Source organism: Mycteria americana, chromosome 8 (assembly GCF_035582795.1).
Source record: "Mycteria americana isolate JAX WOST 10 ecotype Jacksonville Zoo and Gardens chromosome 8, USCA_MyAme_1.0, whole genome shotgun sequence".
NCBI lineage: Eukaryota > Metazoa > Chordata > Aves > Ciconiiformes > Ciconiidae > Mycteria > Mycteria americana.
Window position 1 is genome coordinate 20,967,419 of NC_134372.1, and position 13,602 is coordinate 20,981,020.

General features: G+C 46.1%; 1 protein-coding gene across 1 annotated transcript; it reads right to left on the reverse strand.

The window, feature by feature from the left end:
* Positions 1-1,192: 1,192 nt before the first annotated feature.
* ECSCR (endothelial cell surface expressed chemotaxis and apoptosis regulator) lies at positions 1,193-12,019 on the reverse strand. Its single transcript, XM_075511019.1, has 11 exons — positions 12,009-12,019; positions 11,733-11,872; positions 11,182-11,223; positions 10,565-10,615; positions 8,520-8,630; positions 7,958-8,005; positions 5,470-5,517; positions 4,775-4,873; positions 3,339-3,437; positions 2,704-2,740; positions 1,193-1,319 (listed from the first exon to the last, which is right to left on the reverse strand). Exons 1-11 carry the CDS (start codon positions 12,017-12,019, stop codon positions 1,193-1,195), a joined length of 813 nt encoding a protein of 270 aa, XP_075367134.1.
* Between the last annotated feature and the right edge of the window lie 1,583 nt (positions 12,020-13,602).

Below are 13,602 nucleotides of genomic sequence, written 5' to 3' on the forward strand. Positions count from 1 at the left end.
CTGCCTGAAGCTCAGTTATTAATAATAAAGTATTTAAGATGGCAATTTGCATTTCAGCAGCACCTTTAATTCATGGGTCTCCAAATGCTTTACAGACATTTATTAACATAGCCTCACAACAACCCTGGAGGTAGGTGGATATAATCATCGCCGCTTGTATGGGGACAGTGAGGGCACCAAGGATAAGGGGCTTGGAGCAATCGTGCTGGGATTTGACCTAGCACTTGGCCATTTAAGTCCCATTAGGCCTTCAGCTTCAGATCATGCTTTTCTAATGCACAGGTTTGACTCAGTGTGGGGCTATACTGATTAACGAGCCTGTGACTGGCTGGCACAGACTATAAAGGCCATTAATCTAAGGCAGCAGTTTATTAGCCAAGTAGATGGTTCCTTGGTGCTTCTTGCTGCTGGAATAATCTGAGGGTTTGAAGGCATATACAAAATAGTTTGGTATCAACCACTGAGCATGGCAGGCTGTAACTGGAGAAAGCCCTTAGACCCCAGGTGGGGAAGCTACTGTAAATGTATTGATCAGAAAGGACATAATAATTTACATATAAAGCCCACCCTTGCTCTTTCTCCAAAGGAAAAAAAAAAATCTAGAAAGTCACTGCTGGTTGTCATGTGTCAGCTTCAAGCTCTGGGCCCTTGGCTTCATAGCACCTGCAAAAGGAAAAAAACATGGTGCATCAGCAGCCTGTTTGGGCTGGCAAAAGAAGTTAAGTAATGTGTTCCCTCAAACTGAGTCCCAGTGCTAGTTTAGCTTTAAAACAATTAAAAATGATGTGAATTACTTGTGTGGGATGGATCTGAGAGTATTGATGGGAATGTGTTCCAATATCACCTGCGGAGCAGGAGTGTGGTAAGCTTGGACTAGAGGGTGAGACCTTTACTTCATGAAGGCTAGCTTATTTACCTCTTCATTTAATGACAAACCACTCTAGCTCTGATGGCTGGCCCTAGGTGATGGCACCTATATACGTGAGGTATACGTGATGCCTTGAGTTCAGGTAACTTGGATAAACCCAAGATGGGCATCCAAACTTTTCACCAGGCTCACTGGAACCAGTTTGGATCTTTAGGAGTTTGATGGCAGCTGTTTTTTATTATCTTTCTGAAGGAATAAGAGAGCAAAGAAATAACTCAAAGGCATGCTCTTATCCAGCAAGATAAATAATCCCCAGCTAACTCTCTAAAAAGCGAGGCTCAAAAGGGAAACCTTTTCTGACGGTGGGTAACTCATGCTGTTGTTCATGTTGATGTTCTTCATGGAGATCAGAGTGATGCTGTTATCCTTCTGGCTTGTGCCTGCCGAGCAGCTGTCAAGAAGAGAAGGCAGTATTAACTGCTCTGGCAAATGAGAGAAGGGAGTTTCTTTGCACACAACTGGAGGCAAACTGGCAAGGCTGTGGCTGGCTGACACATGGGACCAGGGCTGACTTATGCTGCCCTTTGCGTTGCTGTCCTGATTCAGGCACATCCTTAGTGCCAAAGTCCTCATCCCCTGTCTGAACACAGGTTGGGAGATCTCTGGGGAAACAAGCAGTGCATTCAATTCAGGTGTGGTGCTGGTTTGCCTGACAGAAAGCATGGTTGTCACCTGTGTCACTACTTGTAGGCAGAATCAAGGAGCAGTTTGGATCTGGTTCTCCATGACTGAATTACCTTCTAGCCCTGCAGCCATTGCCAGCACTGGAACAAAAGGAAACATTACCATGTCCCTCTGTGCTATGCCCTTAAGTTTATTTGTCTTACAAAGGGAGCCACGGATATTTGTATGTCCGATGCTGTTGCTCATGTATTGCCAGTGTCTCTCTTAAAGTGAGAGTTAACAACTGTTAGGAAGGTGGAATTCCCCTTTCTCCCTACCCTGAGGGCTGGGATATGCATTTAGTGTCAGTGGAGACTGCATGACTTTGGGGATTAGGGTGCCTTGGAGGTACAGTCCTCTGCTCTGATATGTCCTGCCTCAGTGGCTGCAGATCACTCTAGATCATGATCATTAAGGATATTTGTGAACCATTGCCATTGATGCAAATTCGGCACCTAAATACTCAGGGACTTTGCTCCCTGTGTCCCTTGCCTCTTTCCAAAGCAGGGTTTATTACTTGGGTAGGAAACGATCAGATGGAAAAGTAGGAGCAACATGTTTTGATACCTTCCAGCTCTTGTTTCCTGCTGCTTTCCCATGTGCAGCCTCTCTTCTTGGGTAGCAGTGATGGACCATGGGGTTCAGATGGACCACCCTCCGCTTGGTGCTTCTCTTCCAAAGGTCTCTGGATTGGGACCCCCTTATCCTGCTCTTGCTAGATAACAGTTATAGGTGCCTTGGAAGATATTTCTGGGGACCTGATCTCATCTCACTGAGGGTGCCTTGAGATCCAGAAACCCAGGTTTAGACCTCAAGTCTGTATCTAGGCACAGACAGACAAGCAAACTGCTTTTGGAAGGTGATGAGTCTTCACAGATATCAGTGCAGCTTTGAAATGAGGCCCCTAAATATTTGAACTTCTACCTTTGACTCCATCAGCCAGAGGATGAGGTGCTATCAATGCTCATTTTGGTTTTTTACCTGTCCCAAAGATGTCTTGAAATGCTTCCTTCCACCTGAAATAACCAAAGCAGCCTGTCTTCCCTGCTAAAATTAGTTCTGGAATAAAATAGGTGCTTCCAAAAGCATGTGAATAGTGTGAGCAGCCTTACCTCTCTGAGACCATGGAGGTCCCTGGTTTCTGTTTGTCTGGAGGGAGAAAGGCAGTTGGTGATATACAGGTGAGAAAACATCACAGCCAAGCAATAAAAATAAGTTTGCTATAGTCAGAACTACGTTGTACAGGGTTATAAATTAAATCCAAATGAGATTAGAGACACCACGGGGGATACTTGAGAGTTGATTAGAGAAAATTCTTCAACTAATGTGACATACGGGCAGGACTGAATGCTTTGCTGCCTGTTTAGTCACTAGCATCCTTTGGTCTTTTGGCAGTTACCGTCTTGCTGTAGAGCGGCCTTGCCCTCTAGTGGGCACTGCTTAGTGGAAAATGGGATTCCTAGGGAAGAGGCATGTCAAACTCCATCGCTTTTGCTGGAAGAGCTGCCCACCTCTGCACACTTAACCGCAGCAAACTTGAGACTGTTTCCTTGTGCGGATGGGTCTGGGCTTGGGCTCTAAAGAGGTGGTCACACTACATTCCTAACTGCTGAATCTGTGTTCCAGTTTGGCTTCAAAACCTCCCCACCGTGACTATTCTTTTTAAAAGCATCTTTTAGGAATTGCCAGATCCATGTAGAAACATGAGATTTTGATTAGGGAAAGACAGATCACCCCAGGCAAATACCTTCTGAGTCCTTTGAGTGGTTACACTTGAACCTCAGGCTGACCACGCTGACCAGAATGATCACAACCACTATCAGGATAACTATGAAGCTGATGACACCTGGGGATGGAGGAAAGAACAGTCTGTGATTGATATAACAATGTGCCTGTCCTTGGCTTCTGGGGTAGTGGAGGGACTTTGACTATCATCAAAACTTGGGTAGGAAATCAGTATTTTCATTAAAATGGGCATGGTATGTAATAGGCAGAGAAGTAAGTAGTCACTAGAGTGAATGGCCTTATCCTCTTGTGTTTTAGCCTCAAAGGGCTTTTGATGAATTGGTAAGGCAGTGCCAGGAGGGCAGAAGTCAGCTGGGGATTGATTGAAGTCAGTATGTCCCTACTACAGTCGGTAAATCTTATCCTAAAGGTGTATAAAGTCAGATGAATACATAATATAATGGGGAGAGGCAAACTAAAGACTGTGAATGATGAGACGGTGTAATATAGAGCTGTCTATATTATATATAATATAGAGCTGTCTATATTATATACCACTGGTATATGAGACTGTCTCATAAACCAGTGGCCAACTGCAGATTTGATTCATATATCTGGCCTCAATAAATCAAACTATTCTTTGCATGAGAATCTTGTCCTGTTAAGATTGCTTCAGGACTTCTTGTGGCTTCCCTTGGAGGATATAAGCAAATGATACTTATGAAGTTAACACTTTTAAAAATGCTTCTGAAATAACACTTTTTCCTATACCGTGATAGAAATGAGCAAATTGGGTTTTTTTGCTCATCTTCATGGAGGAGGGGGACAGTGTAGCCCAAGGCAAAGTGGGTCTCTTAAATCTACCCTGTGCCTATCTTCAAATCTATTGTCAGGTTAAGGTATGGCATCTCTTGCTCCATCCTTCCACAGTCTGAAGGATGTGGAGGACTTGGCTGCTGCCTGCCAAGCAGGGTGCAGCTGTACAGGGGACAGCAGTAAGGCAGGGTGGGAATGCAGTCCCAACAGGTTTGCAGGGGAAAAAAAATTGTCTAAGCTTCCAGGCAGGTAGTGTATTTATTCTAGACCCTGTCAGGGAAACGAGGGCATAGCATGGGATCATTTGTGCCCAGGTCTTGTCCTAACATGGAGCTGGGGCAAACACTGATACTGGGAGCAAGATCCCAAGCTCAGCTGTAGCCATGATGGACTTTCAAATTGTGTGTCCCTTGTATACTGGGCATGGCTGGAAGTATTTATTAGGTGCTTTATTGCCTGCTGGTGACAAGTCTTTTTCTCAAGGGTTTTCCCTTGCACTCTGAAAACTCCAGGATCAGGCATGCTGAAGAAGAAAACTGTGGAGCCATCTTCAGGGAAGCATCTTTGAAGCTGGGTGTCCAAAACAGCGTGGCCTGGCGAAACAGACCCCTCATCCTCTCCCCAGGTTGCACAAGACCTTACCAAAAGCTGCCACTGTCAGTGGTGATTTATCATCTGTTGGAGTGGGCACAGGCAAGTAGCCAGAGGACTTTGGTGTTGGGGTAACTGGCTTTGAGGTGCCTATGAGAGAGGAAAAAGGTAGCTTTATATAGGAGTCTTTCTTCCAAGGTTGGGAAGAGAATTCCTACCAATGCTAGAGGACCTAACTCACACTTGTACTTTATTGAAGAGAATAATGTTGGATCCTGGCCAGCCCCATCAATGTTAACAGCAAAGTGACCAAGACCTATGTGGGAACCATATTGCCTTGGTGTGGCCCCTTTTATTGACAATCTGAGAACACCCGCAGGGTTTTCTGCTGGGTCTCTAGTGATGAAGCTGAGCATGCCAGGTGAAGGACTGATCTGGCAGTGTGTTTGGGGGGGAGGCTTGTCCTGTCTCCCTCCTTTTACAACCTTTTGCTGTAGTGGCACCTTTCCTGCTGTGACTCACAACCACTGTTTCCAGGCTCAACAGGTTGCCCCAGAGTGCTGCTTCTGTGGCGCTTTACAGGCTTTTCGAGGGCTAGATGGGATGGCCAGTATCCCTCAGGTACTTGTTGGCCGTTCACCATGCTGCCTTGAAGATAGCAGTATGATGGCCTTGCTGCTGGCTGTGAAAAGGGCTATAAAATATCTAACGGTAATCATCTCTCTGCAAGAGAAAGGAGAAAGCACCTTGAATTGCTGATGTTGTGGTACTCTTGCTTCTCTTGGGCTCTTGACCTGCATAGAGGAAAGGCAGAATGTAAGTCTTGTCCTTGAGTGTCATCTAATAATCAAAAGAATTAACGGGCATGCTGGAGAGATTCACAGTAATGCTGGTGATATCTGGGAAAACATGGAATTCATACTTGGGCTAAAACCTTCCCACCAAACATACTTTGTACTATTTTCCATGTCCAAATAGAAACTCAGGGAACCAAAATTCAAATACCCTTGTATAAGCTGTTCAGGTTCTGCAGTCCCAGATGCAGTTTTTGGGCAGATACAGCAATTGAATACTGGAAGAGTAAACTGGGAAGGTTATAGATTTGCTAGTGCTCATAAATGCTGAGACTTTAAAAAAAAAATCTGCTTAGGGGAAGAAATTCTGCAGATTATGGGTGTGGATTGACTGTTCGGCTTGTCCTCGTAATCAGTGGGTATGCTGTCATGGGTTATCTAGGAGTAATTAAGCTAGTTTGAGTTGGGCTAACTTGTACACCATATGTAGCCTAGCTGTGGCAGTGTAGAGGTTTGTTCAAGCAAGGCCTCCAGTTGTCAGTGGGATAAACTGGCTTATATGAAGCTGTTTGGTTTGTGACATCTGCTTCCAATGCCTGTGCAAGCAAGTTTAAAGGTAGCCTGTGTGTTTCACTTGTACAGAGAAAAAAAAAAATCCTTTGCTGCCTCCTGGATGTGTGTTGAACAGCCAGATTATCTGCATTGACCTTAATGAACAGCTACAGGCCCTGTCAGGAGACTAAAAATGATACTTTAGAGCTGCAGAAGATCATCTGTAGGTCAAATAGGATCTTCTTTCCTCCTTTCCCATCCCCACGTTCCCAATAGCAGCGCTGGCCAAAAGTATGTGCTGCCTGGAGAAGTGTGAAACAGCTCCTGGCACTCTGCAGTGGAGCACAGGGCATGCAGCTGAAACTGGGGTTCCTGTCTTCACAGAATCACAGAATCGTATAGATTGGAAAAGACCTTTAAGATCATCGAGTCCAACCGTAAACCTAACACTACCAAGACCACCACTATACCATGTCCCTAAGCACCTCATCCAAACGTCCTTTAAATACCTCCAGGGATGGCGACTCAACCACTTCCCTGGGCAGCCTGTTCCAATGCTTGATAACCCTTTCAGTGAAGTAAAATTTCCTAATATCCAGTCTCAACCTCCCCTGGTGCAACTTGAGACCATTTCCTCTTGTCCTATCACTTGTTACCTGGGAGAAGAGACCGACCCCCACCTCTCTACAACCTCCTTTCAGGTAGTTGCAGAGAGCAATAAGGTCTCCCCTCAGCCTCCTTTTCTCCAGCCTAAACAACCCCAGCTCCCTCAGCCGCTCCTCATAAGACTTCTGCTCCAGACCCTTCACCAGCTTCGTTGCCCTTCTCTGGACTCGCTCCAGCCCCTCAATGTCTCTCTTGTAGTGGGGGGCCCAAAACTGAACACAGTATTCGAGGTGCAGCCTCACCAGTCTTGCAGAAAACATCACTGTTTCGGAATGTAATTTGACAAAAATCAGAAGAAAAAGGGGAAACAGTATGAAAAGGGGAAAAGGTATGAAATAACAAATCTAACTGGTGCAGAAACCACATGGAGCAGAACGGTCCTGAGAAGCAGGGACTACTGCTGTACAATTTTTTCACCAGTCATCAAACTCTTTGTTTCATTCTGAAATTGTTCTTCCAGCCACAGGTGGTGGGCAGAAGCTGTGGTTTGCTGAGCCTGGCATTGTCCCTGGGAAATGCTGGGTCTCACACACAGGAGACCTCGCTTTTGGAAGCATCAGCAACATTTCAATAGTCAAAGATGTATGGAGCTTTTCAGACATAAAGCAGGGTTATAATTAATAGCAATCTGCTCTGATGCAAAGGGCTCTTGGCTTAGGTGGGCACAGGCATGCTGGTTGGACATCTGTGCAGGCAGAGCTGACCAGGGGTTTTTAACCTTGCTTGCATTAGAGAAGATCTGAGAGGTACTTGGAGAGGCAGAGCAGTTTCTGTCTTGACCATTGCAGATTTTTGAGACTGAATCTTTAATGGGGAATCAGCTCAGTTTTCAGATTTCAGTCTTCCCACTCACTTGGATTCTGCTCTTATTCTGAGAAAACCCTTACTGAATTCTCTAATTTTTGCTTACAGGCTGGGTTAAGCAAGCTGTCAAAAGCAAAGTGATTTTTTTTTTAAAAAAGTATGTTGAAAGGGCTCCCTTTTCCTAAACATAGATCAGTCTTTCAACTGTTCAAGTTCATCCCAGGCAGAGGATGTTAAGTGCATTTGGTCTTGGGTTTTATCACTGCTTGTGAGGATACCAGATATGATTTTGGGTGTTACTGATAGCTCAACCCCCAGATAAAAGACTAGTGCTTAGGTAACCTGCACTATGTGAACCAAGTAAGCTAATTGCCATAAAGTTATCTAAACATTGTTACTCTATAAAAGGACAAAGTACCTTGTGGTGGTGAAGCTGCTGTGCGTCTGCTTCCGCTAGACTTTTCATCTGGATAAAGAAAACAGGGAAAAGGAGAATTAACTCTTGAAGCTGCTACTAATTGTGCTACAGAGAACTGTTGGGTTTCCATGGGGTAAAAAACTTTTTTTCCATGAGACTTCCCCTCCAAACAAACATCAAGATGTCCAGCTAGCAAGCTGTGCAGTCAATTTAGAGAGTGTACATGAAAGGTGAGCTTGGGAGAGGTCTGCTGGGGAGATTGGGGTGCCTGTACCTCCTCCACAAAACATTACCTGGTAAGGTGTGATCTGGCTTTTCTAATATGGGCTTGCTGTGCAGCTGCCCCATCTAGGTCATGGTTGTGTCCAGTCCTGTGCTTTTGGGGAGCTGGAATGAGCTGCAATTTTAGCAAAGACTCAGAGAGATTCAAAAGTTGCTGCTACTGAGTAAGTAGCATGGCGTGGACTAGCCCAGTCTTTCTGATGCCCCCAGTGTTGCTTGGATAGGGAGGGATGCATAAACAGGTCATCCCTGAGCAAAAATTTGGGTTTTCCATACTTACCTTGCACAGTGAATGCTAGGAGTGTTGTAGTGATGGAAGAGGATTTGGCTGTAGTAGTTTGACCCACCAAGGTGAGATTCAAGTCTGTTGGTGTTGATTTTACTGAAGGCTCTGTAGAGGAAGCATAGCGTTACTTCAAAGAGCTCTGCTCACCACAAGCTCTGCTCAGAAACAGCTTGGAAGAGGGCATGGCTATTGCAAAGAGTCCTCAGACTCCTTGGGAGTTGTGGATAATCTGCTAGGGAAAGCAGGGGCATGAGTAGACAAGGAAATAGCCTCAGAGTCAGGGGGCTCTTCTACTTTAGCATTAGCTTTTGCTTTTTTTTTTTACTGTACAGAGGTGGTGAGCTGGCAGAGCTCAGGAGACACATGGAGAAAATCTGTTTTTTGCCACTGCTTTCTTCCTGCTTTGAAAATGAAGGTATTTTTATCACTGGACACTTTAACTGGCTAGAGCTGCCTGGCACCCACATGTTTGCTTGTTATCCGAAATGTTAACTCTTATGTTTCATTTCACTGAGAGTCTCTAGGCACAAATAATTCAGTTCTTGCAGTGGTCTGGAGGCTCTGTCATCTTCCTCAACCTGCTACTCAAAGCTGCATAGCAAGAACACGACCCAGAGCAAGATGTGGGCCAAAAAGCTTTCAATAAGCCCTCTGCAAGGAAGAGTGAATCACCAGCTTGGAATTTATAGGCAAGTTCCTTGTCTAGACTTCTCTTGGGTTTCCAATAAAAATGAGAAAAGAGTGAAAATGGTTTTAAGTTTTTGTTGTTTTTTTTCCCTTTCCCCTTTTATCCAAATGCTTCACCAAAATATATGAATTTAGGAATAAATTTCTTTTTTCTGCAAGGCATGGAAGCAGAATCTGAGGTCTTTTTGAGATGTTTTTCCTTTATATTTTTGGGGTCCCTTTGGAGGGGTAGCTATGCTTAGAAAGATCCCCCCCAACATATCAGGAAGAGATCTGTCTCCAAAGATCCAAGTGGGCTAACAGATGTGGATCTGGAGTTGGAGAGATCCATTCTTGTGTATTTGGTTTTGTGTATTTTCAGACTGAAACATGTAACTTTCTGCTAACACCTCCCTACCCCCACTTCCAGGGCTTCTGTGTGACCACATACACATGGTAGTGTCCTGAAGCTCATGTCAGCAGAAGGGGAGAACAGAAAAAAGAGAATAAAGTGAAGGAACTCCTCAGAGGTTCATATGACTTTTAAATATTTTTCTATCCTTATGAGTGATTGTTGTTTCCATGAAGGTAGATAAGAAAGCAAAACCCCCAACATGAATAATTGAATTAGAGCTAAGGCAGTGTTCAGTCCCTGTGCTGACACAAACATTGTACAATTTAGGACAAGCCTCTTCATGCTTCTGCTTTTCCTCTTGGAGAAATGGGGAACGTGTTGATCTGTTGTATGAGAGGTGCAGAGGGTGTGCAAAAGCACTGGAAGTTTTTAGTTAAAAAAGTTGTCAGGCTTGTCAAGAGAGCCGTATTGAACAGTAAATGTAATGCAGGGAAGCTCTTACAACGATGACTTCATTGCTGTTACTTCTGTCACAACACCAGGAGCCAAGGCAAGACCTGGCGTGCGAGGCACTGTGCTTGCACATACTGCACACACCTGGTGGTCCTTGCACAGAAGAGCTGCTAAGCAAAGCGGGTGATGCCAGGCAGGAGGATGCAGCAACACAGGCACCACCCAGCCTGGCTCCTTGCCTGGGCTCTGGGTAGTTGCATCCTTTGTGCACACAACGTACAGAGCCCAGGGTTTTCCCTGGATTGTGACCTGCCGACCCTGCTTCTTCCTGTTCAGTTTAGTGATTTTTCCATTCTTGCTCACACCTGTGCCTTGATCCCTGTGGGGTGAGCTGGCTGGATTAGAAGCCCTTATGCCACAAAATTTCTTTCTTCCCCACCACTGTTCTCATCTAACCTGCTGCTGCACAGCCCCATTTATTGCTGGATGGCCCAGCTGAAGGTCAGACCAGTTACAAGCCAGGATGCCCCTGAGCTGCACTCTTAGGTCTCCAGTTGAGCGTTACCTGAGGTATGGTTCTTTACTTCAGGGCTGCGTGTTGCTGATTGGGACTGACCTGTAACACAAGCAGAGAGACATGGAGGTAACATGTCCTACATGTGCTCCTTGTTGGTGGGACACCCAATAGGGAGGATTGAAGGATGGGCCAGAAAGGGGCCATTATAGGCAATAAGAGCTGAAAGGGTGAAGGGGGCAAGAGATGCTAAGGAGGAGTTTCTCACTGGTGTGAGAATCTGTGGAGGAGAGCATGCTAATGGAGAACTGCTAGGAAACACCTGGGAGGGAACTGGGAGCAAAGACGAGGCAGGATCCCTCTGCTTTCACTAGGCTTCCTGAAACACAGCATTGCTTTCTTCCAGACAAGGTTGGGGGCAGAGACCAGAAAAAGGGGAGCCAGGCAAGGTCATCCTCTGGGCTGCAGTGCCCTCCATGGCCCCGCGGGTGAATGATGATAGATGGGGCAGACGGAGGTGGGCAACACAGGGTCCTGGGAAAAGGATGGGAAGTGAGTGGGAGTTCTGAATCTGGTTCCCATTTGTGGACTCGCCATTTGCATCCCCCCATGGGCATGTGCATCCACATCCAAATAGATGTTTAAAGCAGATCATAACCAGGAGGTACCTGTTACAGCGTGGACAGAGGAGTCTGTGGAGGTTGTAGTACCTGAAATGAAAGAATAAGAGTATTAGCGGTGCTAATCTGTGACTGTCACTAATGCATTGGTGTTCTTGCTGGTTGTGTGGTTTGGGTTTTCCTCATCTTCTGTATGAATGACTTTGAAATACATGATTTCCCCAAAAGCATTAGCAAAGAAGTAGTAGCAAACACTGAGTGCAAAACTATCAGGTTCTGAGTAAATTAGTACTGGAGTTTATTCAACCAGGATAAATGCCTTCCCTGGATGGAGCTGAACCCTTCAGGGAGCTGTCTTCCTCTGTTACAGGGAAAATGCAAGGCCATATAAATGAGTGGGGTAATTCCCTCCCCATGAGCTGTTTGCCTCCAGCTCAGTCTAGGCAGAGAAAGGCTGCTTGACCTGTATTCTGGAGCTGTTTAAAGAGTTAAGACACACATTTGAATGCTTTGTTCCCTTGAGACCTTAATGAGTGGATGGATGAGGTTTGTAAGGGCTTCCAGGAGCCAATGGGACTGTTTTCTATTCTCTCTCCTACCTCTGATTCTTCTGTCCCATGTATTTGTATCCTGGGAAGCTGGCTGAAGCCTTGTGGCCGTGTAAGTCCGGACACAGTGAGGGAGCTGCAGCTTGGGGACTGACTGACTCAGAGCTGCTCCCTGGTAGTGGTGGGTAGTCCTGTAGGTCCACACGGGGCTTTGCTCTCCCAGGGTTGTAGGTGTTGCACTGAGTCCCTAGTTTCTCAACTGAAAGGTGTTTTTGTTAGGCATTTTTTTTGGTTTTGTTTTGGATTTATGACAAAGCATCACCGCACCAATCCCCCATGTTGCCTACTCTCAGGATCCCTGGTGTTTTTCTTTAAGCTCCAGCTCCTGGAGTCCTATGATTAGATGAGATGCCAATTAAAAATGCTGCCATTTAAAATGGGAAAAAGAAATGTCCAGTTCCGACACCTGGGGACAAGAACTGGAAAATGTAAATGCACTTTAAATACTCAAATCAAACCCATTTGGTTTAACTTTGAAAAGGTGACTTTGAGCCTGTTGTTTTTAAAATCACAGAATCGTATAGGTTGGAAAAGAGCTTTAAGATCATCGAGTCCAACCGTAAACCTAACACTACCAAGACCACCACTATATCATGTCCCTAAGCACCTCATCCAAACGTCTTTTAAATACCTCCAGGGATGGCGACTCAACCACTTCCCTGGGCAGCCTGTTCCAATGCTTGATAACCCTTTCAGTGGAGTAAAATTTCCTAATATCCAGTCTCAACCTCCCCTGGCGCAACTTGAGGACATTTCCTCTTGTCCTATCACTTGTTACCTGGGAGAAGAGACCGACCCCCACCTCTCTACAACCTCCTTTCAGGTAGTTGTAGAGAGCGATGAGGTCTCCCCTCAGCCTCCTTTTCTCCAGGCTAAACAACCCCAGCTCCCTCAGCCGCTCCTCATAAGACTTCTGCTCCAGACCCTTCACCAGCTTCGTTGCCCTTCTCTGTACACGCTCCAGCCCCTCAATATCCCTCTTGTAGTGGGGGGCCCAAAACTGAACACAGTATTCGAGGTGCGGCCTCACCAGTGCCGAGTACAGGGGCACGATCACTTCCCTACTCCTGCTGGCCACACTATTTTTGATACAAGCCAGGATGCCATTGGCTTTCTTGGCCACCTGGGCACACTGCTGGCTCATAGTCAGTCAGCTATCAACCAGCACCCCCAGGTCCTTCTCTGCTGGGCAGCTTTCCAGCCACTCTTCCCCAAGCCTGTAGCGTTGCATGGGGTTGCTGTGGCCCAAGTGCAGGACCCGGCACTGATCCTTGTTGAACCTCATACAATTGACCTCGGCCCATCGATCCAGCCTGTCCAGGTCCCTCTGCAGAGCCTTCCTACCCTCCAGCAGATCAACACCCCCGCACAACTTGGTGTCATCTGCAAACTTACTGAGGGTGCACTCGATCCCTTCATCCAGATCATCGATAAAGATATTAAACAGAACTGGCCCCAACACAGAGCCCTGGGGAACACCGCTTGTGACCGGCCGCCAACTGGAGTAAACTCCATTCACCACCACTCTTTGGGCCCGGCCGTCCAGCCAGTTCTTTACCCAGCGAAGAGGACACCCGTCCAAGCCATGAGCAGCCAGTTTCTCCAGGAGAATGCTGTGGGAAACCGTGTCAAAGGCTTCACTGAAGTCTAGGTAGACAACGTCCACAGCCTTCCCCTCATCCGTTAGGCGGGTCACCTTGTTGTAGAAGGAGATCAGGTTGGTCAAGCAGGACCTGCCTTTCCTGAACCCATGCTGGCTGGGCTTGATCCCAGCCAGCATGTCCTAATTGGTATTTTTATACCAATGCAAAATTTATAAAATGCATGTCCTAACTGGTATTTTTGAATGGTTATTGCGGGT